At 37.6% G+C, this 26,720-nt stretch overlaps 1 protein-coding gene across 3 annotated transcripts in view; it reads left to right on the plus strand.

The window, feature by feature from the left end:
• The window catches only part of Cdk14 (cyclin dependent kinase 14), a 573,205-nt gene that overhangs the window by 277,434 nt on the left and 269,051 nt on the right, over positions 1 to 26,720 (plus strand). For all 3 annotated transcript variants that reach the window (XM_059257306.1, XM_059257307.1, XM_059257308.1), the window contains one exon: positions 16,003 to 16,065. In XM_059257306.1, coding sequence (XP_059113289.1) covers positions 16,003 to 16,065 — 63 coding nt within the window. The remainder of the gene's footprint in view (positions 1 to 16,002; positions 16,066 to 26,720) is intronic.

A 26,720-nucleotide genomic window follows, 5' to 3' on the forward strand; every position in this document is an offset into this window, starting at 1 on the left:
TACCTTTGAATTAGGTCAGTAAATACCTGGAGAAAACATCATTAGCAAATTGTAAGTGGGAATGTGCACATTGCTATATAGCACACAAAATGAAGTGGAAGTAACAGTCCACAAATTTTCCCAGTAACTTGAGAAATTTATATAATTTTAAAGTGTACTTCCTTCATCTTGTTTACTGTGTGTGCATGTGCATGTGTTCCTGTATGTGTGTGAATGTGTGCATGCATTTGTGTGTGTATGTGTTTGCATATGTGCATGTATGCATGCATTTGTGCTTGTGTATGTATGTGCATATGTTTGTGCCTGTCTCTATATGTGCACAGGTGTGTGTGTGTGTGTGTGTGTGTGTGTGTGTGTCTGTGTTGACACAAAATCTCCTGTTGCAGGGGCTGTTCTTGAACTGCCGATCCTTCTGCCTCTGCCTCCTAAATCCTGGGATTACAGGCATATGTCACAGTGCCTGGGTTTCCTTGTTTAAAAGTAGTTATTTCCTGTTTCTTATGTGAATATTTAGCTCAGGTCACATAGCATTTTAAATTAGTGTGCAGTCCTTGCTGTGGTAAAGGTGTGTATTTGCCACTCTAGATGTCAGGCATGTGTTTGTGGTGACATCATTGTCACACTTGCATGGAGATTAGAGTCCTTCAGTTTTAAGTTCATTAGGGAAACAGAGATCTTCACCTTGTACCTTTTACATTAAGAAAACCAGTTCTGTTCTTTCTAAACATACAATGAAACTTTTTTGCTGTCTCTTAAATATGTCTTTTGAAAAGTTTTATTAAAGGTATTTGTGTGCATGTGTATGTAGGTGTAGTGTGTATACAGTGCCCAGAGAGGTCCTACTGTGGATGATATCTGATCTTAATTTGATTTCTCAGTTCACATACCCTCTCTGTATTCAAGAAGAGGGTCTGTCTGTAAACAGCTAGGACAGGGATCTAAGGACTAAGTAGCTACTGAGGACTTCCAGTTAACCTCTATATGTAGACTTCCTGTGTCTGAATGTGACTGTCCCCCCTGACCTTTCTGTATATAAACAGTATTGCTTCTAGACTTTCCTCACTGACACTGTGATATTTGTGCCTCTGTGTCTTACTGTGGTAATCTAGTTACTGTTTATTTTGGAGCATCTACAATGTGATGATATGTGGCTTTGACAGAGTATAAAGTAGATATATGTTCTGTTTGTCATCTTTATCTTGGAATCTTAAAAAGTTTAATTATGAATTATTCTTAAGCTTGTGATTATATAAATCACTGCACAATTTGTTAGTTTTGTTCACATTAATGCTGTGAAGCATGTACCATTTTGGTATTCATCAATTGTTACGTTTATTAAATGTGACAAAGGTCACATGAGTGAAGATACTCAAATTAACAGTGATTACGTTACCATCAAATCCTTAAAATTTTAGAGACATAAAAAAATGTGGTGTGTCTTTATTAGGATTTTTTATTTCGGTAGAAATATTTATCTTCGCTAATTGTTGTTTGTTATGACTTGTCTTAATGGTTACGGTGGTGGTGTACACAGCAGTATGCATTCATGTTGTAGAAAACTGGCTGGTGGCCTGAATTCAAAACAATTATTCAGACTATAGACCCTTTGGGTTTTGCATTTACATCACTAAATCCTCATTTTTTTGAGGCAGAGCTTCAGTATTGTCAGTTAAATTCCAGGTTCAGTGAGTAATTTAAAGTCTTTTCTAGCTCTCTCTCTCTGTCACACACACACACACACACACACACACACACACACACACACACACACACACACACACTCTCCAGTTTTAAATCCTCAACAGATGCCCATGCTTCATCTCCATTTCATAATCCAGGAACTAAAAAGCTAATTAGTCATGGCAACTATTTGCTAAGTAAGAACTTTCCATACGGGGGATTTTTCATTTCTCCTTGATATGTGACCTGCTTTCTAGCTTGGAGCCCCAGTTAGCCATCTCTGTTTCAGCTTGATCGGGTGTCTGGAAGCTCAAGTTGATTCTCTTTTCTCCCCCTTCTAGTTCATTATCTGGTTTACTTGGATAAGGAGCAGAAGCAGTGAGGACAGTGTTAGTAATTAGATAGAAATTTGAGAATATGTTGAAGGAAGCCATCTAAATCTGACAATAAGACAAAGTCAGCATTGCAAGAGGAAGGAGCTATGGTGAGAATATGATTATTTACAGAGTATTTATTAGAAGAAAACGAAAGACCAATGATCTTCATTTATAAAAACAAATCAGATTTCAGCCCACTGAACAGTACTGTGAATTGACAGGCAAATTGTAAAGGGGTCGAAGGACACTTGACCATTCTTTTTTTGATAATAGCCTCTGTAACAGGTAAATGGGCAGCTTTTCATCCCGAGGGCTGCAGCAAGATTCTCATTTTATGTGTCGCATACTAACATTGTAGCAGGCAATTTCCAGTTTCATTTCAATGTTCTACAGAACAGCAGTGTGAATGTGTCTGTGCACATGTGTGTATGTATGTATGCACATGTGTTTCAGAGTACAGTAATTCTTCACTAAACTACCTTAGAGAGTGTGGCAGATACAGAGAGAAGGTGACCATATCCTTTTTTAAGTAAGCACTTGTCTAGCTACTGGAAATAATACCTGGAGCTGTTACCACCTCCAAGATTCGTCCCAGCTGCTGAGCCCCTCGCTCTGATGGCCGTGCTGTTCCCTTTGTCTGGAGGCCAGGGATCGGGAGGGTTAAAGCCCTGACTGTGTTGGTGCATTGAAAGGCAGCTCTGTGCATTGGACACCAGTGTAGTTGACTTCCTGTATCCAGGCCCATCTCTTTCTCTTTTAGTTGGGTGCAATTTTTCCTTTTATATTATTTTGTTCTGAATATACTTTATTCCTTTCTATATAATAAACCTACTATTCTTCTATTTTTGGAAGAACCTATCCATGGCAAAGAACTATGTATGTTAATTTATAAATAGATGTTAACCCTTCATTTTCCAAGGGTGTGATAACTTTTTTTTTAAAAGATTTATTTATTTGTTATGTATACAGTGTTCTGTCTGCATGAGTGCCTGTACCCAGATCTTATTGTTGATGGTTGTGAGCCACCATGTGGTTGCTGGGAATTGAACTCAGGACCTCTGGAAGAACAGCCAATGTTCTTAAACTCTGAGCCATCTCTCTAGCCCGTGATAACCTTTTAAGATACAGTTAGTATATGGATTTCAGGTTTAAGTATCCAAAAATGTGACATGATACCGAAAAGGCCAAATATAGCAAGAATTGAAGGAAAGTTAATTTTGAAAAAAAAAAAAATCTAATAAAATATAGCATTCTCTTAAAGTTACTGAATTTTTATAATTTTTAAAAATCTAATTCAAATATATACATACAGATTTAATATCCTTCCTATGTTTTACCATATTACTAGTGAACAAAATATTGAGTAGGATTTGCCTAGTGTCAAATACTATATTACTCTTTTCAGGAAGAGTATATGCCCTTTCCTATCTAACTTGGGCATGACATATTCCTTGCTTAGTTAATGAATTATCACTTGCTTTTGTGTAACTTGGCCAATGCTTACTAACATGTACTGTCCATCACCCCAGAGTACAGTGCTGCGTGATATTGTCTTTGAAGACATGTGATTTGTTCTCACATACATGTAATCTATGGATGTTTATGCATGTATGTTTTTATATATATTCTTATTATGTATTACCTGTACTTTTAAATTGTTTTGGACACACAGATTCAAGATCAGTAAATATGATTCTGTACTGCCCATTCCCATTTTTAAATGAACACACCCTGTGCATTAACATAAAAATCCCATAATTGTCCTTGATGTTGTTTCAAATTTTGCATAAAAGTGCAATTCCAAATAAAATAAATCTGAGTGATGATCGTTTTCCGACCTTTTTAGTAGTCCCTTGTTTCTACCCTTATTTTAACTTTTCGTAACCTCGTTTTCTCACTGGGGGCTGTGACTCAGCTTTTGTTAGCACAGGCTTTTGTATCATGGGTGGTATCACGTGTTCACTGTGTGTGCGGTCACCTTCTTTGCCAAATGTGTCTTATGCTCATCTCCTTGGTAGAAATTATAGCCAGTTTCAGATTATGAGTATGGTGATTGTGTGCCAAGCCCACTAATTAGTTAAACGTAAATATTGAGAGATATTTTACTCAAAACTCTCTAGTGTGACTGTATGAGATTATTTTTGGTATAATTGATTCAAGTTTGAATGCCAGTGCTGCCTTTTAAAAATTGGCTGAGGCAAATTTTCAAACGTTATGTTCACCCTGGAATCAGGAGAGCGCAACCTGAATTCTTTTGTAACTCAGCAGTGAAGTTTCATTCTTTTCCTTGAAACTTTTTTCAACAACCTTTTTTTTTTTTTTTTTTTTTTTTTTTTTGGCAAATTGCACCAATCAAGAAAAGGGAGAGGTATTGTGAGCTCCGATTCACTGACTAGATGTTGGCATTAGAACCAAAAGCGTGTTATGGTGCGAAATAGCAGTGGTCTATGCTTCTAGAAACCTCGAGGTTCATACTTAAAGTACCAAGTATTCCTGCTAAATACATCATGTACCTGGGAAAAGTTTTATTGTTGGAAGTGTTACAAGTGTCTTAACTTTGAAATTGTTGTTTCACTGTATTATATAGTGGGTTATATAGTGAGACCCTGCCTCATGAGACACACATAAAAAACAAAAAACAAAAAAAACAAAAAAAAACAGAAAAAATTGTGAGGGGAGAGGTAAGAGATCTTTACCTACAAGACCGTATGCTTCATGTACACCATAGGGACAGCTCTAAGTTCCCTCTACCATGCCATAACAGACATTTTGCAGACCTTAGTGCTTGAGAAGCCTTTCTGTAAACATGTGCCATTGTACACTGTGTGTTAGTCGAGCCAGGAGAAAGCGTTTCTAACCATGTTTCTCCCAGAGATCTCTCATTCAAGAGAGTTTTGATTGGTACTATTTTGGAGTTTGTGGCCCACAGGTGTTCTTCCCCAGACAATCAGGTTTCGTAACTAGACAGAAGAACTCTGCAGTATTTAGGAAAATTTTAATATCATTGCTTCTCATACACCCTTCCCTGTTGTCTTGGGAAAGCTTGCCGAAAGTGCTGTAAGCAGGGAAAGGATCTGAGCGAGATTTTGTTTCCTTTTAATTGTGCAGAGGAAGAATGCTGTGGCACGTGATTGATTTCATTTGTATTTGTCTCAGAGTTGTTAGCAAATTCCTATGTAGTGAAGATATTCATCTTTATGACTTTTATAATCTTTCACTCGTTTATAATGCCCTGGAAGATTGATACAGACTTTCAGGTGACTTACCAAAAAAAAAAAAAAAAAAAGAAAAGAAACAAAAAACTGAAACGATCAACAATGTCTAATATTTTCTTTTTCTCATAATGTATCCTAAAATTAATATGTTTAAAATTAAAAATTATATACACTTGAAGGTTCCTGTAATAGAGTTCATTTTCTAAGTCACATGTCTCTTATATGGCCAGCTCTGGTATGAGTACTATTTTACCCTCAGTGAAAGCTAATGAAGAGGCCCTCTGGTCATCCTTCCATACATGCTGGGCACGCTAGCCAGGTACTGTCACCTCAGTCCTTGAGAAGGTGAAGCCAGCCTAGACTATACGGAGAGTTCCAAGCCAGCCTGAACACAGTGTGATATCTTTTCTCCCCACAACCCCCAACAACCACAAATCCAAACCAAACAACCGAACCAAAATGATTCTAGACTAGTCATGTTATTTACTGCTGTCTTCTTTCTGGTCTTGATCTCTTCTTTCCACCTCCTGATCTCTCCCTGTTTCAAATTCCTTTTGCTGATTGTTGCCCTCACGCCATAATTTTATGGTCTTCCATATTTCTGAGAGGGTGGCTCCAAAAAGTGATTTCAGAATTAAGATATGCTTGAGTACTATTCCAGACCCTTTTGTTTCGTATGTGTATGTGTGTGTACATGTGTTTGCATGTGTGGGCATATCTGTGTGGGGATACATGTGCAACATATGTGAATATGCATTTGGAGGCCAGAGGTTGTCTCCATCACTGGTTTATTTACTAAGTCAGTGTGTCTCACTGAACAGAGTTAGCCAATGCAGCTCGTCTAAACAGCCGGCTTGCTTCAGGATCCCGTCTCTGCGTCCCATATTGGTGCTGGAGATAGGTTTCCAGGCTCCCCTGACTTTGTGTGCGGGTGCTGGTGATTGAGTTCAGGTCCGCATGCTAGCGTGGTAAGCACTTTGTCTACTGAACTGTCTCCTCCTCTTCTGTGTGGTGGCACTTGCAGGGGAGCTGGTCAGGCAAGAGATACATGGCTTGGAAAGTGAACTGTACTGCAGTGAGCTTCAAGCATGTGTAATTTTTAATTTTGAGAATAATTCATTTTAGGACACACTATGACAAAAAGAAAATATTAAACAATTTTAACTTCTTTTTGTTTTTCAAATTCTTATGGTAATTCACTGTTTAGTATATTCCATTCTCTATATCCTTGTGTTTTTATTTTTCCTTAAAAACTCAACCTTGTCTCAAAGTACCATGAATGTTTTAAAAAGTGATTACTTGAAGCTGATACCGTTCGCTCTTCTTATGTGGTTTAGGCTTGTGAGTGGTTTGCTGTATGACATCTGAGCCACACTAGGTAGCCCTGTCCTCCCTTGACTTTGGAGAGCACATTCAATGCAGCTATAAATGAGCTGTAGAATATCTCGTAGGTTTCCACAGATTTCCAGAATTGTCTCCAAATTATACATTGAATTTGCTTAATTTCAAAAGGGAAGACTACTTGTTCCCCTTCAGAAGTTTCCTAAGACTCCTGTAGATGTAAATGCATTTGAGTTTAAGAATTAGTGTCAGCAATATTGAAACTACTAGAGACACAAAGTATTGGAGCATGAATGTCTGCATTCCTTTTATGAGTCTGACTCCCTTTGTGGGGCTGTCTAATCCTTCTCTATATGATGTTATTCCCAGAAGTCAAATAGCAAGTATTTTGTTTTAATGGAAGGGATATTTAAGGTTGCTGGTTTTGCATGATGGGAATGTGGTTGGAAATGTCTCCTGCATGCTCACCAGCCCCAGGCTGCTCGTGCATCTTGGATTGAGAAATGACAGCTGCAAGCATTTAGGCAGAATTATGGACAGCCACACATAGGTTTATTATTACCACAAAGGAGGAGAAAATGTTAAATGATTAAAAAGAAATGTGTAATTCATTTAAAAGTAAACCATTCCCCACTGGTTATTGCAGAAGAATTTTTGTGTAGCATAATCTACTTTTGTCCTAATTACTTTTACCCTCCCTAGGGAATATGTGTGTGGTTTATTGAGAGAATTTCAAACATTTCCTGTGTGGTTTAAAACCAGATAAAAATAAAATAGTCTAGAAATAGGCTTTGTAATATTTGAAATAAGTTTGTTTAGAAATAGTGAAATATTTGAGAGTAATATCATTGCTTGTGTTAGGATATATAGATTGAAGGCTATGTTGTCTCTTGTAATATCAGAAGCACAATACTTCAGTTATAATTGGAACCTCAGAGGAAAGAGTTGGCACCTCTGTGCTAGTTTACAAATGCTTGTTTTTGTTAAAGATGCTGGGGAGTTATAATGCATTGGCATTGTAGCCTGAATAACAGTTGATTGCTTGCTTAAAGTTGACCTAACACCACAGTTTAAAAAAATAGTTCTTTCTTATATATACTAGATGCAAACTCCCTTCATTAGTTGCCTGGAATGCCTGTGATTTTTGTCTTAAATGCTGTGGGTGGAGCTTTCTTTTCATTTCTCTTCATTAATGAATGATTCTCATATTTTGGAACTTGCAACATTATGATTTGATTAGTTGTGATTTAGGACTGAAATAGGTGAGTGCTGTTAAACTTCACAGGGAAAAATACAATTTCAAAGTCAATTTAAACCTGTGGGCTGCATGTAAGAGCAGTTTGAACATAACTGCTCAGTAATTTGATGTTTTAATTCTTGTAGCAATCTGGGTTGTTTAAAATCAAGCTTTTACCTTGAGGGAAATGCTTGTGATTGCTGTAGAAGAAAGGAGTGTTCAGCTTCTATAAGCTTTCTTCCCCTCTCTGGAGCAGTGACAGTTCCCTGGGGAATTGTGTGCTGGTAATGAACTAAGGTTAGATAGATTTAAAAGGTTAGATAGTCTTCCAAAGTTCATAGTCACTGTCAAAGTACTGTTTTAATATGATACTGACCTTCTGATGGCGTGCCAAAAAATGTAATCTATCATGTTCTTTTCCTATTGCTGTGACCAAATATCTGTTAGGAAGCAACTTATAGGACAGAAGTATTTATTTTGCAACACAGTTGAAGAGATGCAGTTCCTCTATGGCAGGAAGACATAGCAGGTCTGTGAGGTGCTGATCATAGTGCCTCTCCAGTCAGAAAAGCAGAGAGAGGTGGATGGTAGTGTTCACCTGACTTCCTCTTTTTACCATTTTTTGTTTAGTTAAAACATCATCCCAAGGGATGGTACCACCCACTTTCAGGATGGTTCTCTGGAAACACGTTCATAACCATGTCAGGGTATGGGTCTCACAGAGGATTCCTATTCCTATCAACTGACAATGATAATTAATCATCACAGTTTAAAAAAAGTTACATGTGTCATGTCCTAGACATGGTACAATGTTAATAAAGGTAACCTTAGTCAGTTGCTACAGTTACCAACTTTTTCACATTCAGAGTTATTGTTATTGCCATAAATTTGTGACCACATGAGATACCACTGAAGAGTGAATAATGGCTCTTTTCCTTTAGAAAATTACGGTGTTTTTATTTGCAGTGTTTTGATCTCTTATAATCCAGATTACCATTTAAAGGTTCTCTATAATGGTTATCTTGCCTGGATGAAGAGGGGATACCTAGAATCAAACTGGATTGTGTAGTAAGAAGATTTTCAAACAATCCAAGGGCAGTGAGGGCCTAATATTTGGATGCTTCAATTTATCTCTCTTAGCAGCTAGTTCCTAACATTTAACATATGCCATGTTTTTTTACTGTATACTTCAATGAACTTTTGTTCATAAGTTATATTTCATTAATTTCATAATAAAATTATAACTGAGCTTTAGTGTTTAAACATAAAATTAGTGCAGGTATTAAGAACATAGAAATTGTGAATTAGTTTTTAATCTCTGTATTATCTCCACATTCTTATGCTTAAGGCTCAGGTTGTTTTTCTTCTCACTATTATAAAATTTTTACTAAGTGTGAGCATATTGTCTTTCCTCTCTCTGTCTAGTGGAAAATTAAATCAACAATGTAAGGAGGCTTTTCATAGTAATTTCAAAATGATGGGTTTTATTGGTTATCCTCTCTAGGATCTTTATTTTTAGCCTAGATGCTTAAAAATAGGACTGTGCTATTTTCATTCCCATATTTTGGCAGTGCTTCTGAAGAACATCAGACGTAACTCAGCTGTGGACATCATACTTAACATTACAAGTGAACAGAAACAGATACATATGTTTGGGAAGGGACTTTTGTTTGTCTGATTAGGAAAGTCCCTTCTATAAGCCCAGGATATTCAAAAGCAAAATTGCCCCGAGGAACTTGATGATTTTTGAATAGCAAGTTTGATTATTTGGAGCCAACCACTGAAACCTGAGTTGATGAAGAATAAGATAGGCTAAAAGATCCACAAATAAGTAATGAGTGCTGGGCCATACCTCACAATTGAATAGAGTCATTTCTGCCAGTGGAAAATGGACAAACCTTCATGCCCAAGAGGTTGGCAGAGTTTCAATAATTTTCTCAGCAGCAGTGTTCTGTGGAAGTGTGTTGTTTCTGTCTGAAAAAAAAAAAAAACAAAAAAAAAACCCAGAAAGTTGAATTTGCCATCCAGCCCTCTCCTGTCTTCCCTTCTGTTGCTGGCCTCCCCTTCTCTCACCCCCTGCCCTCTCCCCTCCCTCCCTCTTTCCCCTGGTTCTCTTTTTAAGAGCTTTTTTGCATGGACCTGTTTTAATATTGCCATGCTGTGGTTTTTCATTCATGTCTTGGTAGTTAAGCCTCATGACTGACCGGCACGTGACTGCTGGTGGTCACTGTGGTTTGAAAGCCTGCATGTGACTCAAATTCTCCAAGACTCTACTTTGCTAAAGTGTTTATGGGGATGAGGTCTTTTCATTTTCTGTGGCTTCTCCATGCCTTGCACTTTACAAAGCCAAGATCCTCTCCTGCCTTCTAATATGATCCAGCCAATAAGAAATCCCGCCAGGATGACCAGCAGATTCAGGACCGTACATACTCTTTTGTTGTGAACATTTAGTCTTCAGTGGGCTCTCATTTCAGGCATCTCCCCAGATTCCTTCCCCTAGCAATGTTCCATGAGCAATCAGCAGTAAGGAAGGTACAGATAGCCAGGTGGGGCCGAATTGTTAGAGCCAGGCTTCCTTCCTCGGTTTCTGTGTGGTCTATCAATATAGCCACACTTGGATCCACCTACTCCAAGGAAGATTGATTTGAAGTTCCTAGGCATCAAATATAAACCTGTCAGACAGAAGCATCTGTAGTTCTTCTAAATGACATTACCCTGAAGACAAACAGCAGTGGTGTGGTGAATGTGAGGGGGAGAGGCGGGCCCATCGGGAGGAAAAAAGGGAGGCCAGTGCATACAGATCTGGAGACTTCAGAAGGGTGAGCTGCTTGAACTGCAGTCTTCAGGGAGCTGTGCTGTAAGTACTGCTTCAGGATTAGAAGAAATTGCCAGAGATGAAGCCGTACAGATCTGAGAGGGTCTGTCCATCACACAGGAAAGTGATCTGTTTGTCGCTTGCCACAGAACCTTCTGCTCAAAACTGAACCCAGATTCACATTGAACAATGGAAGGATCAAGGTACCTTGTGATATCATTGTTTAGCCCCTTATTTCCACACTAGTCCAAGTCATAAGGGACACATGATCCAGAACTGAGGAAAGAAGTTAAAGAAAGATTGAAATTTGTAAGTTTGCTACATCTGATTCAGACCAAGGCAGAATGCTCTGTATAGGGCGGGGGTGGTGGGGTGTCTCTCTCTCTCTGTCTTTTTTTTTTTTTAAACTACAGTAATAGGAAGAAATCATTAGAAAACAGGAAGGGGAAACAAACAGCTTTTAGTGTGGGTAGAATTGTTTGTGGAACACCGGTACTATACTGGACAGCAAAGTCTGGCCTTGCACTCCTGTTTGCCCCTCCTGCACCCAAGATTCTTCACACTCTTGATCCCGATCACTCAGAACAATCTGAGGTCCGTGGTGTATATGCTGGGTCCCTCTTAGTGGTTGAGCATAGAGAGCATTATAATGTGAAGAGGATGTGTATGAAGATAGGCCTCACTTGGACCCATGAAATGCTGCCATTTAGGAAAGGCTTTTTCCCCCCTCACTAGATTTTTAGTCTCATTTTTTATTTCAATTCTTCCAAATATTCCTCCCTAGTTTAAACACAAGACAGAACATCATCATCATCATCATCTCTATTATCTAATGTGCACTGGCATTCTGGAAGTAGTATTAATTTTCACAAATGGAAATCTGAGGTGAGTGTGCTGATTGTCAGTCACCACACAGATGAAGATGATGTAGGAGTGAGAGGTGTGACCTACACAAGGTGACAGAGCTGCCACCAGCTCTGTTTGAATCTGAATGGTGTCCCTGCACACATGCCCACAAACCATGTTTCTGTGCCCTATGTGTAAAGAAACATGGAGTCAAACATTTAAAGACTTGATCAAAATACCAAAGATATATATTGTTTAAAATGTGAAGTAAATGTAAAGGCTTGACTTGAAAAGATCTCATTTCCTAAGACTTGTCTCTGGGAAACCTCTCTGCTACAGGTCATGATGCTGGGTCACAGGGCAGACATTAAGCAGGTCATTGGCCTTCCTCGAGAATCAGGACTTTTTGCTTCATTTTTATTATTTTTTTTCTCCCAGCTTTGTTTTTTTCAACAACATGCACAAATACTTTATTTTTGAAAAGATGAAAACAATTCAGAAGTAATATAAAATCCACAACAGTTAAACAATGTTAGAGCAAAGACTTTGTTATATTTTTAGTACAAAATCATCATGTGTTGTATATTTAATGTCATAAAAGTTCTTTCTTATCATCCAACACCCTACCCCTTTCCTTGTTGATTTTGGAGGTGTGTATTAACAGATGCTTAGCTCTTCCTTCATTCCTAGGTGTTTTCATGTTTGATCTTACTTTGTGAGTTGGTCAGCTCAGTATTGAGTCCTGCTACCTGGCATGATAATTTGTGGAAGTATATTTGTGACTGTAAAGTTTAGTTTCCCCTTCCTTGCCTCTGTCTGGGTTGACCCTGTCCCTTGGAGACTAGATGGATAGCATCTCATCCTTTCCTGTGTCCTGCAGTAATTTGCATATCTTACTTTAACATTTGAAGGACTTTCCATCAAAGTCATCTGAATTTACTTTTTTTCCTTTGGCAGTGGGGGCATGGTTATAGCTCTTTAGTTCTCATTTATAGAATAAAATATAGTAATTAGCTGGTTTTAGAAAAAAATTATTTTTATCTAGATATCAAATATATTGAATAAATATAAATGATGTTTGTAGTAATTGGTCTGTTGTGCTACTGCTGTGGTATATTTTAAAATCACTGCATCTTTGACTTACATATTTTTTCTCATTCTCTTTTTAAAGAAGGCATTGCTATCTAGTCCAAGCTTGCCTCCCATTGTTCATCCTCCTGCCTTAGTCTCTAAGTGAGGTGGTAGGAATATCATAGTATGCTATCATATGCAGTTCTCTTTTTTTTTTCTTATTCTCAGTGTTAATTATATCTTGGCCAAGTCCTCTGCTTTAAAAGAAGTCCAGTTCTCCAAGGTTGATTTGCTTCATTGTGTTACTCAGGAAACAGGGTTATTATCTCATACTTTCAGGGGCTGCAAGTACAAACAGCACAGTGCTACCTCCGGCTAGGACTCCTCTGGCTGCACTACGTCATGATGGATGAGGCCAGGGTGGGGGATGAAAGATCCTGTAGCAATACTGAGCGCCATGAGGAATTCAGTGTCCCCTGTGACAGCTTGTGTCTCCCAGACATGAGGGCAGGTGTTTGTCATTCCAGCACTTTAGAGAATTTCTAACTCAAATCCAGTGTAGACTACATAGTGTCTCAAACAAAATGAAAAAACCAACCAAAATCTCTCTTGAAAAATTACTCGGGGGCCCTACAAGAACTAGTTTTATCCCTTCCAGTGACATACCCACAATGACCTGATAACCTCCCACTTGACTCCACCTCTTTGAAATCTCAACAGTTTGGCACCATGTCCTTTGAAGCAAACTTCTAACACAGGAGTCTTTTGGTGAGAAGGAATACTGAAAAGACATCCCAACCACAGCAGACACTATCAGTATGATTAGACATATCTTCTGTGCATCATTTTGCTTGTTGTGTGTTAAATATTAAGCCACTTAGGTATCATTCTTGTCCTATGTATCTATCTTATATCACACACACCCAAACACATAGGCACAGACACACACAATGCATGTATTACCTTACACATTAAAAGTTTTCATATACAATTTTATTTGTTCTTCAAAAATAAATGTTCTTAAATACTTATTTGCTCTTTTCTGAAGTTGATGTTAGCATAGCTACATTTGAAATAATGGGAAAGTAAATAATACAAGCTATCAGTTTTAGATCAAAGTGAATCCCTCAGTTGCTTAAATGCTTGAGATAAAACTTTCATAAAGTTACTCAGGAAAAGCCCCTGGACCCACTGTACTTATATTTTAAGTTTGTTTTAATGACCTTATCTTATATGTAAAACTCTATACATTTATGTCTTCTATGTGTCAGCTGTCTGGATCTCATAGATCTTAATTTTCAAATTAAACAGTTCCAACAGTATGGAGTTTGACTGATTCTTTTTTATTTATTTAATTTTTTTTTCATTTTACTTACCAACCACAGTTCCCTCTCCCTCCCATCCTTCCCATTCCTCCTTCCCCACCACATCAAGGCTGAGCAGAGTATCCCACCATAGGGAATGGGCTCCAAAAAGCCAGTTCATGTAAGCGGGATAAGTCCTGCTCCCACTGCCAGAGGCCCCACAAACAGATTAAGCCACACAACTGTCACCCACATTCAGAGGGCTTAGGTTGGTCCCAAGCATCAATCCAGAGTCCGTGGGCTCCCACTAGCTCAGGTCAGCTGTCTCTGTGGTTTTCCCCATCATGGTCTTGACTTCTCTTGCTCCTATAATAGCTCTTCCTTCTCTTCAACCATACTCCAGGAGCTCAGCCCAATGCTTGGCTGAGGGTTCCTGCATCTGCTTCCATCAGTTGCTGGATGTAGATTCTATGATGACAATTAGGGTAGTCACCAATCTCATTATAGGTTATCCTTTTCTTTGAGTCTACTATCCACTTATGAGTGAATATATACCATGTTTGTGTTTCTGGATCTGGGTTACCTCACTCAGGATGACTTTTTTTCTAGTTCTACTCATTTGCCTACAAATTTCATTATGTCATTGGCTTTTGTTTTTTGGTTTTTTTTTTTTAACTATTGAGTAATGCTCCATTGTATAAGTAAATGTACCACATTTTCTTTATTCATTCTTTAGTTGAGGGGCATGTGGCCATTTGAGATTCTTCTGTTGAGAATTCTCTGTTTTGATCTGTAGCCCATTTTTTAAATTGGATTGTTTAGTATTTTGATGTCTAGTTTCTTGAGTTCTTTATATATTATGGAGATCAGCCCTCTGTCAGATGTGGGGCGGGTAAAGACCTTTTCCTATTCTGTAGGCTGCCATTTGGTTTGACTGATTCTTATCCCCTGAGAGGTTCTAGATAAACGACAGTGCTCTCAGAACATATATGGACTAGCTCTTCTGTCCATTTTAATTTGTCCTTGGATGGGCTAAGCTTTCTCAGAACTGATTTCTCCCACAGCCTTTCTGAGGTGTTGAGAGGACATTCTGGCCCTTGCTAAGCTAGCGATCCTTACAGGTGCTGTTACAGGATGCTCTCCATGCTGTTGTGATACCCGGCACTCCCGATCTGTAGCTGTGTCAGACCTTCCACTCTTCTCAGAGATTGGCCTGTGGGCAGTGTATCATATGGGCAGCAAAAGCTCATCATGACGGATGAGGCTACACTCAGCCATGTGTCATCAGCAGTTGTCATGTGTTGTACAATCAAGTCCCTGGAACAGAATTTGAACTGTGGACATGATGGTTACAGCAAAATCATTGAATGCTTTGTAAAACTTGCATGCCCTCAGTCACCCAGGCCCAATGGACACAGAAACACTTGATCATACATTTTGTCTTATAAATTATGTGATTCCTTACAATAAGAGAACAAAACTTTGGACTGAACTACTGCTTTAAGAAACCTTTGGGTCATTCACCATATAAACAAAAGTAAGTCAAGGAAAGATACTATTATTGGCATATTAACTTCTCATGCTTGAAAAATAACTGCATATTAGTGTTTTAATTCATAACTGTCTGTCTTTTTTAAGTTCTTACTTTGAATATGTTTTTATCAATTTATAATTTATATTTAAATATAGTCAGTTCTTAAACTAAAAAAAATTTGTGTGTTTGCATGTGAAAAATTCCAGTTATTAATTTCACTATCATATGGTTTCAAATGTTTCCAACCACATAAAGTAAATAAGAACTTAAATTCATTCATGGAAAACTTGTGATTAGAGTTTTGTAATGTATCAGAATATATATTCAATGAGGACGTTGATACTGAGAAAACTATAGATGTGTATTCCCTTTAATACATGTGTGACATCAAACCTAAAGGTGGAGGTGGTTCTGTTCTGGTTAAAAATGGGGAGTGGTGGAGCTCGCAACTGCATACACTAAAATCCACCATGTCCTGTATTTGTTTTGTCCAGAAGGTAATAGTGACTTTGAAGTAGAAAAATATTGATTTATCATGCTATAGCCAGAGGGATATTAATACATTTCCACTCTTTTTTCCAGCACACTGATTTATGTCAGTACATGGACAAGCACCCTGGAGGACTCCATCCAGACAATGTGAAGGTAGGAAAGGGGATTTAAAAGCCAAGGGTTCACATTCTTCATATGTACTTTTGAGCCTAAGACTAACATTTCTATGATCATTTACAAGTTTTAAAAAATCTTTTGTATAAAGGATATCAAATTTAAAAGAACCAGTTTTTATTTTAATTGGTAGAAATTATGGTGTTTTAACATTAAGTAGTTTTACTATAGAAATATTTAGATTTTTTTTCTGTACTTTGTGGTAGCTTTTACATCATATATTTTATACAATACTGTAAATGATAATTTCAGATAACTGAGTTAAAAGAGCACTTGAGATGTATAATAAGCTGAGAGCATTTGCTCAAGTTTTAGCAAAAAATATTCAATTTGTCTGTTTTTTCTATAGATATTTAATACATCCTATTCCTCTTGAGTTTTTCATCTTTGTTTAAAGGATGTTTTCATGAAAAACTAAAAGAAGATAAGAAAAAAACTGACTAGATTTGTTTATTGTTATGGTCACACATTGATAACTGTGTATTTTGCCCCCATTGTAAGGATTCAATCATTTACACATGAGATTCCTGCTGTACTTAAGAGTTTTATTAATTTATATGACACGTTTTCAACATTGTACTAAAATAAAATGATTACAACAGAAAAAAAAAGGAAGGAAGAAAGTACCATGCAAGCAAAAGGGAGATGGTGAATGGTGGTGGAATAACATTTTGAAAATTTTGATGCAAAACTATTTCCAACCTGGCATCACATACAGACCATCAAGTGAAGACTGGGGATAAATTGTATTCGTGCCCATTATAATGACAGCATCACAGAGACGTGGTCTCTTCAGGACCCACATTTCACAGAAAATAAACATCAGAATTTCTGAGAGTGAGACACTTCATCAAGGACCTTGGCCCTCTGTTCAATGTTAACTTCCCTATGCTACGAACTACATTAAATTACTGTGGTCAGCTGTATTAGGACTTCATAAGCAACTGGTCACATGAGTTTATTCCCATTTTCATACTGAAGATAGTAATCTTTTCTCTGAAGTTACAAATAATTAGAAACTAGACACAGTGAGTTTGAATACCCTGTGTTTTGACATCTGACTTGCAGACCATGGATACTGACAGCCCCATTTCCTTAGGAGCCACTCCCCTATTTGTATGTTGGCTTTTCCTCACTGTTTACTAAGAGGAAAGTCACTCGTCCATGGTAACATTTAGGATTTTCACTGCAGGTGAAATTATTCTCAAAGATGTCTGACGATGACGTAGTGACAGATGTCCCATGGGTATTTCTGTTTGATATGTTAACATATTTTTTCATGTGGTCGTATTTATTGTCACTTAAATCTATGAATACAATGAAGAACATAATGATATTTACTAAATTAACAACTGTTCATGTGCTGTGTTAGATATTGATTAAAAGGAAACCAGTTGAGCTAAAAAGAAGACATTGAAACAGTTCTATGTTTTAAGAAGATTTGAAAATCAGGTGAAATGAGTATACCCTGGGCTGTCGATGGTTCAGTGGGTCAAAGCGCTCGTCACACACAGGGTTGATGACCTACTTAGAGTCACAGGATCCTGCAGTGGAAGGACGGCACCCACTCCAAAGTCTGTCTTCCTCAGTCATGCTGGGACACACATGTGCCCACATTCACATACAAATCACACACAATGATAATGAAATATTTAAATGAGAGCATGTATGAAAAGGCTGTGTCTTTTTCACTCATCTAATGCTCAGTGTCTGGCTAAACATGCCAGATATCATCAAATGGTCATAAGATAATGCTCAATAATTATTACGGTTAAAAAAAAGAAAAGTGAAATGATCAAATTCTTTGGCATACAGATTTGTCCGTTTTGACAACGAGTTTTCTCAATAGACAGCTTGACAATGTGCAGAAATATTTTAAACATTTATCTTAAATTTACATATTTTCTTTGTTTTTATTTCATACATACTTGTTTATTATAAACCGTCAACATCAGTGTAGGGAGATGGCTCCATGGATAAAAGTCCCTGCCACCCTAGGACCCACATGGAATAAGGAGAGAGCAAGCTCCCACAGGTTGTCCCCTGACACACAGTGTCACACATGCCACCCCCTATAAACATACAGACAAATAATATAATTGATAAAGTCAATGCACTTGTGAATTAAAGGCAGTTTTTAAGTTTGATTTGGGCAGAACTTGATTTCAAGTTCTACAAACATAATGTATCCTAGGAGAATAGAGAGAAAGAAGGCACCTGGACCACCCTGTGGCCTCTGACTCTGCAGGAGCATCTGAAACATTTTAAGTTAATTTGGTACTAATTTTGGGCAGAATATTTGTGGAAGTTTTATTATTTTTGTGTAGCATTCCTGGAAAGTACTAGAATAAGCTAAAGGAAATTAGTCAGTGTTAACTAAATTTCCCAAACCATGCTGCTTCTTTAATTGCCCACCGAATGTGTCTGTTATTAATATGGCATTCTGAAATAAATATTAACTCTTAACTAATAATTCATTTCTAAGTGTTATATACACTTTTGACAAATGAGTGATTTCAGCAATTAGTTACTTAGAGGACAACGTGAAGGCCTGAGGACAGGCCTTATAAATATTTATGAGGATTAAAGACATAGCAACCCATTTCTACAGCATGAAAACTGGCGTTTAGGAACCTGCTTAGCTTTCTTGGAGACTACTTGTTTTTCCACATTTTAAATACTATCTAATTTAAAGCATATTAGAGTTTGGTCACAATTGGATCACACACAGAACTTGTATCAGTTTGTGATCTTATACCTATTAGTGAGTTGTAGATTGGCTATTGAATTTTTTAAACAACTGAAACAGTTTAAATGTTCCCCTTTATTCAGGTTTCATGTATTTAAAAATTGATAAGCTTGAAAGACTGGAAATTAAGGTTCATGGAAGAAAAGGAAAGATTAATTGATGCTGTCTCTAGCTGACAGACATAGATGTAGATGATGGCATCTTATTATCATGATGAGATTGAATCTTCCTGTGTTTTATGTAATGTATTTCCATTTCTGTGGTAGAATGACTTTTCTAGATGATTTTTTGCAAAATTATATTTCCCATTAAAAAAAAAAAACTAAAAATGACCAGAATAATTTTGAACTTGCTGCTTTATTTCCTGAAGTATCTGCAATCCTATTGGTATAAAAACTAACTCCAGGTTTTCATTTCAGATAAAAATATCAGGTTTATTATGGTTGAAAAGTTGCTATCTTTCTTTCATAGTTCAGAGAACAAGCAGGTGTATAACAGATAAAATAATGTTATGCCAAATTAAGACTGTCTTCTACAGATGGCACTGAGAATTGATTCCTAAGTGAGACTCTGATGTTTAGAGAGAAAACCAAATGGCACCTGATTTTCTCCACAGTCTTCATTAGAGCTCTCATTGAGCTAGTAATGATGCCCTCTGATGCATTGCCAGGAATATTACAGAGCTTTTCCTAATTCTGTATGTTAGGAAATAAGATTTTTTTCATGAGCCCATTAAATAGTGTTTTTTGTTTTTAATTCTACATCCATTCTTAGTGCCTGACCAGGAATGCCTTGAAAATTTTTGTCCTAAGAAAAAATATTCCCTGTTTAGAAATTCAAGAATTGATGGTAAAATTATAATAAAATTGTGCATATCAGTCCATATTGTATTAGACATACAAGGATTAGCATGTGGGGCCAGCATTCAGTGGGATCATTTGCTGATATACTTGTTAACTGCTTGGATCTGCCAGAGGAATCAGGGCCAGCTAATTAAACAGTACATTCCTCAACTGCAGCGTATTAAAACTCATATCTAAAGGATGATAGGATGCAGTCATTGGAGGCATGCTATATGTAGTTATAAGGCAGAAGCACCCACCTGGAAGTGCCCATTGGGAACAGGGAGATGTCATCTTGGGATTCAGACTTTAGGCCAGCTTATTCTCCCCACCTCTTTCCATTCAGCCTTGGATGTTGCACTGGACACCAGTGTTTTATGTTTATCAAGACAGACAGGGATACCCATAAGGGAAATCAGCAGGTGCAGTAGAGTTGCACACTCTACTTATGACTTTTCTGATTGTCTTGGCTAAGCATGGCTTTTGTGTGACAAGCCAGGTATTATAATAGGTATTATCTCATCGTGTGTAAATTTCTATTACTTCACACACCTCTGGAAGGTAATTGAGAGAAATGCATTGGTTATATATACCCAAACTCGCAAGTCTTTGATTATTACATTTCACTTGAAATTATTTTTTTCTATTTGGTGTAGCTTCCTTTAATGAATATTCTCCAAGAATTTTAGACTTGATTCATTATTTGTCAGCCTTTCAGATTGTATCTTTGTCTCTTTCTAAAACAAATTCACATTGCCCTTCTTGATTCATATCAAGATATTTTATGCTGCTTTTTGTCTCTAAGATATTGTTATGGACACAAAAATCATTGAAATATAAATGCTTGTTCATTTTCATTGTGTGAGAAAGGAATTTCTGCTAAGTTTTTAAGTTTGGACTGATTAACTATTTCATTAAACAGAATCCTTGTGTTCTGGTAAGTTTCATGTCAACGTGACACTAGCTACAATCATTTGTGAACATTTATTAATTGAGAAAATGCCTCCGTAAGATTATCCTATAGGCAAACCTGACCAACTCCTTGATTAATGATTGATATATGAAGGTCCAGCCCACTGTGGGTGGTGCTGCTCACTAGTCAGGTGGTCCTGGGTTGTGTGAGAAAGCAGGCTGAGCAAGCCATGAGTGAGCAAGCTTTGAGTTCTTGTTCTGACTTCCTTTCATGATGAATTGTGATATGCAACTGGTAACTGAAATAAATCATGACCTCCTCAAGTTATGTCTTGCAAACACACCTGTTCTAGATCTTGCAGCTTCAACTGGCTTATTCTGGGCATTTCTGTCCAAGAGCATTGTATTGCTTGGTGTCCACCATTATGCTGAACTGTGAAGGAAGGTGGGAGGAAAGCAAGTGATCTGATGAACCCAACTTTTGAATAATATGAAGGCAGTTATTCCCACAAGAGCTTACCACATACCTCAAAATCTCATCTTTAAAAACTATTTCTGTTCAGAAAGCTTTTATCTTTGGGAAAAACTTATTAGTATTCCACAATCTTAGAAATGTAAATTAATTTTTATAGTATCTAGGAATTCTGAAATATGGTATTTATCTTTCTCAAGACATTATAGGAATATTAAAGAAAAGTAGAAAGTAAAGTAGAAAAACCCATGGGCATGCATGTAGTGAGTTTCTACTGTGCATGTTTCTTGAAAGCTGGATGTAGCGCAGTGCAGAAAATGCATCCATGTAGCTTGATGCGCTGACATGGATCCCTGTGTATTTCACTGTCTGAACAGTGCACTAAATGCTTTCAAGTACATGCAGAGTGACACGTCAAGGAGTAGCTAGTGACTTACGTTGTTGAATAGTCAGTTTTTTAAAAAGTCCATCTCACTTGATATCCTTGTATAACCTTCTTACTATTGCTTAAAATCTGACACGTCAAATTGCAGTGATGCTTTATAAAGTAAAAAAATTTGGACATAATTGAATATATTAAAAATTAGGACTCAATATTTACATTAGAGTTTTGAAGCTTAATTAAGTGGAATGAGTCATGATGAATCATTCTATAGATTCTCCCAAACTGACGAACTAGCTTTTCAAGAAAAGTATTATCTGATACAAGTTATAGAATATTTTGTCAATGTTTCTAGTTATTTTTCTAGAACGATGGACATGTAACAACATCTAGAACAATGTGCACCATAATAAGGTCTCAATAAGTGGTTAATACTACAGTCATTTTCTTTGGCATTGGTTCCATTGTTATTCATAGAATTGTGAAATGATATAATTAATGGTTCACATAGCTGTTAAAGGTATCTATCCAAGACTCAAGCAGTCCTTCTTAAAATGAGAAACATAAGATACAGAAATATTAAACAGCCTCCAGATGACAATAAAGTAGATTAGCTTTCTTTGTAGGAAACTACTGGCAGGCCATGGGGTTGTGCCCTGTTGCCCATAGCTCTTATTGGTATATTTGATAGTCTTTTTATTTTATAATTAATTTAATTTTATATATCAGCCACGGATTCCCCTGTCCTCCCTCCTCCCAACTCCCAGCCTTCCCCCCCAACCCTCCTCCCATTCCCACCTCCTCCAAGGGAAGGTCTTATATAATCTCTAATAAACCCTAAATTTACTCCTTAAAGGAAAATTTTTCACACCTTGGGAATTTGCACAGTGTTCACCATGCTTAATCCTGTATTAAGGAGAATCTTGTATATTAAAGAATCCTTGTATCCCTGGTTACTCATAGAACCCGATGACTAGACAGTAAGATAAAGTGCGCCTGAAGTTACATCTTAGACACTGGTGCAAGGAGTTACTTTCAAAGCTTGCTGCTGTGTCTCTAATATGTCTGAAGAATTAATGTAGCATATTAAGTTTCATACTGTATAGCTTTACAAACTCACTTTTAAAGTTATGATTAAAATACCTGCTTTTTTCCCTTCTAAAACTTGTTTCACAAGTTTCAAAATGGAATAACATATTAAAAGACATTTTTAAATGAAATTTGTTAAATTTTGTCTCCTTTTTCTTATACATATACAGCAAGGTGATTATATATATGAGTAAGTGTTGCATTAATAAAGAACAAAAAAGGGGTTATTTCTAGGAAGTATTTGCCATGGCACTGAGATTGTGAAATGTTCCCTGCAGAGAATGACAAGATTTGGAGGCTAGAGGTCTCCTCCTGACAGAGTGGTCCCCATTCATCATATCATTGTTTAAGACCCGTCTCATTTGGTATTTCAATTACAGAAATTGAACATACTCATACTGGGGTGTAACCCTTCAGAGAATGTGAAGATGGGTTTGGAAGAAACTTTTCGGAAGGATTAAGTAGGATATTCCATGACCAGGTGTTCTTGGGAAGACCTCCTGTACACTGCAGTAGAGAGATAGGAATGTGACTGTAAATATAATCTATCCATCTTGCCCATGGTACTGTCTGCTGCCATAGTATTTATTTCTAGGAAGATTTTCGAATAGAAAAAGGAGACTTGAGAACCTTGAATTCATTATATGCTAATTGGTTCTTTTATGAAGTTGAGTTCATTTAATAATGAAAGCACATTGGTTATATGGGTATCTGCTCAGCCATGCTTGTAGTAAGCATCAGAAGTATGACTGACTACATTAGGGATAATGTGATGTGGTGCACGTTCACAAGCTTTGTGAGAACTTTGAGGAGGCTTGCTGCAGACTTTCCCTTTTTGTATTCCTTTATCAGAAATGCAGACTTTGAGATCAAAGGGATTAAATAATACAGGTAACAGTACTTGGAGCGACGTTAGCAGTAAGTCTTTATTTGTTTTCATCTGTACGGTTCCACTGGCATTATACTCATTTTAATAACCAAGCGGATCTGATTCTTTCTCTTGGCCTGTGTGGGTCACTCTGGTGGTCCTTTCCCCCTTAACATCCTCTATTGTTTTGTAGAAGGTCCTGTGAGAGGACCTTCTCTAATTGTGGTGTGGTTTATACAACATCTGAGAGACCTGGCATTCCCAGAAATTTAAATGAGAAAGTTAGGTCCTTGCCTGATTGTGCATAAGGAGAACTCCCCCATAACTGAGTATGGTTACTGTCAGTTACTGTCAGTGATCGTGGTTAATACCCCCCAGTATTGCTGCAGAGTGGCACATAGGGTGTTCTACTTAGCTCACCCAGGGGCAGAGTTCTTAGTGCTTCCACCTTGCCTACCAGCTCCTAGACTGTCAGCCCCTGGAAGACGGTATTTGTAAAACATCTACTGTTCTCCCTGCCCTTTTTTCTTTTCCTCCCCCTTTCTCTTCCTGCTTTCCTTTTCTTTACCTTCGCTTCCTCGCTCCATCCCTTCTCCCTCTTTCCTTCCTTCCTTTCATTTGTTGGTTTGCCGGGATCTCATTATATAGCTCAGGCTGGCCTGGAACTTGCCATCCTCCTGTCTCAGGCTTGAGTGCAGGGATTCCAGATGTGCAGTAGCACACCTCAGCTTTGGTGAAGTTTGATATTGTCATCTTGACACACTTACATTTATGACACTTTGTTGGAAATTTTACAGTTTTGTATATTATCTTCTTTTTTATTCTGAATTTGTTATGCTTGTGGCCATGGCCTCAAGTTTTCTCCCCAGAGTAGCAGCAGTTTATCACACCATTATTTCAGTTTCTGTGGCCAGGGAATACATAGACTAATCTCCTATCACATATTCAGAGTGGTGAATTTCCTGGGTTGTTTTCTTCTCACAGGTAATCTTCATATAACAGCAGAGTCAGCTCTGTTACTTTTTTATTGCTAGATTGTCCTTCCTTGGACCTTCAGGATACTGATTGTGAACTGTAGTGTGAAGGTCTCCTAAGGGGCAGGGATCTGTTCGTGTAACTGTCGATCTTTCTTTGCATGATGGTTCCTGGCAGTGTAGATTTGCTGTCTTGATTTTATGTATTTTGGGGGTCATGTTACTCCCCAGATTTTAGAGCCTTTGTGCATTTAAAGCTGAGTGTGTGATCTCTTCCTTCCCTAATACTGGTTTTAATCTTCTTCAGCATGATATCCTAGTTGAATAGCTTCTGGATTAACACAAGGATTATATATTTTCACTAGTTACTGAGGGTATTAGAAGAGGAACCCTTTGGTCCTGCTTAATCTGCCCACTTCTGTTCTTAGCTGTTTGAGAATCCTATTCCAGGATTTACTATCTGTGATCTTTTTTTATCTGTCCCTATCCAGATGTCTCTAAATCCATTTGGTAACACCATTAGAATTGCCAACTGTGTATCCAGTTTATGATGAGGCATAAGGGATACAGTCTGTGGGAGCTGGGGTAAATTCTGTACTGCGGATGATGTGTTCAGAAACTACACTGGGAATATAGAGTGGGAGTGCTTTATCAAGAGCAGAGGGGCTGGGGAGGTGATGGGAAGATAGTCAGGGAAGGCAGCAAGGACCAGTGTACAGAGCTGAAATGCAGCATGCCTGTGAGTATGATGTGGCAAGATCTCTTAGAGCTGGGGAATAGAAAATTGTCGTGACTGAGCACCTGGCTGAAAGCAGAGTTCAGTTCATTAGGTTCAGAGGCCATGATCTTGGATGTTCATATGCTGTCCTATCAGATTGAGGAAGCAGCTTCTATATCAGCATGCCTACATGTGTGTTGATCCTTGTCTATAGTTGCTGTAGTAGATTAGTAATCGAGCAGTCTTGGCTTGTGCAATGGCTCTTCCACTTAATTACTGAGAAATCTTGAGAAACTACACTGTTTCCTCATCACTGTGATGGGGATAATGATAGGGTGTACTTTGTGTTATCCCTGTCAAGTTGGAAGCATTGCCATGGTTAAACAGCCAAATCCTCAGTCCTATAGTTACTAAGCAATGCCTAGCATCTTGGGCAATGCCAAATTTTTCTTAACAAAATGTTTATTTTTAAAATTTAGTATATGCTGTTTACATACATGTGTCTCTTAAAGACATTTAAACTCATTGCATTTTAATTCACCTACTTGGCTTCCTTCTAAACTAAAGAACTAAGGAATTTCATAGAAATCATAAGCCTTAATTAAGTCCTAGGATAAAGAGAGATTAGAAGTGAAGAGTGATGTTAGTGATCATCAACTCTTTCCATCTTCGACATCAGAAGAGTTGAGAGGAGACAACCTGTGGAAAGATGCTTGTTTTCTTGAGTCTTTAAGCCAGAGGTCTCATGTATTCTATCTCAGAATAGATGTCCACATCTATCTACTTGCACTCTGGAAATAGTAAGCCAAGGCCTTCTCTTGCCCATGTATAGTTATCACTGATAAAGATTTTTTTGAGGTGAACTAATTGTACTGTCATTTCAACATGTTATGTCAGTAGACAAGTGTGCTTGGATTTCATAGCCCTGGTTAGTGGGAGCATTCCAGAAATGCTAGCTCCCAATGCCCTCAAGGAGTTGCTAATCATTTCCATTTGAATATTTCAGAGTGATTCAAGCTTTGGTCTTTTAACTCATGTTAGATCTCCTTGGCACAGCCTTTTGATACTAGCTGGATTTATGAGCAGGATGTAGTTGGCACATAAATGTAAAAGCATGTTTGTTTGAGTTTTGTTTTGGGAGATTCATTGTTTAAATACTAGGTCAGTGAGAGTGACTTTGGCTAGCAAATTATTTAAAACTAAGTTTTTCACAAGCGGGGCTTTGTGATACCAAGTGAATCATACTTTCGTTATCAAAATAGAAGCATTCGTTTGATATGAAACTCCAAAGCAAAGGCCACTAGTAATTTTATAAATTATTTGTCACATCCAAACTATTGCTCTTGAAGCCTTGCTGCCTGTGCTAGGCTAGGTCGGCTCTGCAATTAGTGAAGGTACACATCTATCTTCAGGCAATAGCTAATCTCTACAGCCATATGTATAAAGGCAGCCTGATCGCAATTTGCTATTAATTGGACCACATGACTTTTGTTTTCATTGTCTCAAATCATGTTATCTCTTCATTTCTTAAACATGTTAGTGGGTGGATCCATGGATGCTGATTTTCATAGACTCAAATAGGAATAAATATTTATCTTTCATAGTGTTATAGATTGCTTTGCTCTCTT

The sequence above is a fragment of the Peromyscus eremicus genome, chromosome 3 (assembly GCF_949786415.1).
Source record: "Peromyscus eremicus chromosome 3, PerEre_H2_v1, whole genome shotgun sequence".
In the NCBI taxonomy this organism is placed as follows: domain Eukaryota; kingdom Metazoa; phylum Chordata; class Mammalia; order Rodentia; family Cricetidae; genus Peromyscus; species Peromyscus eremicus.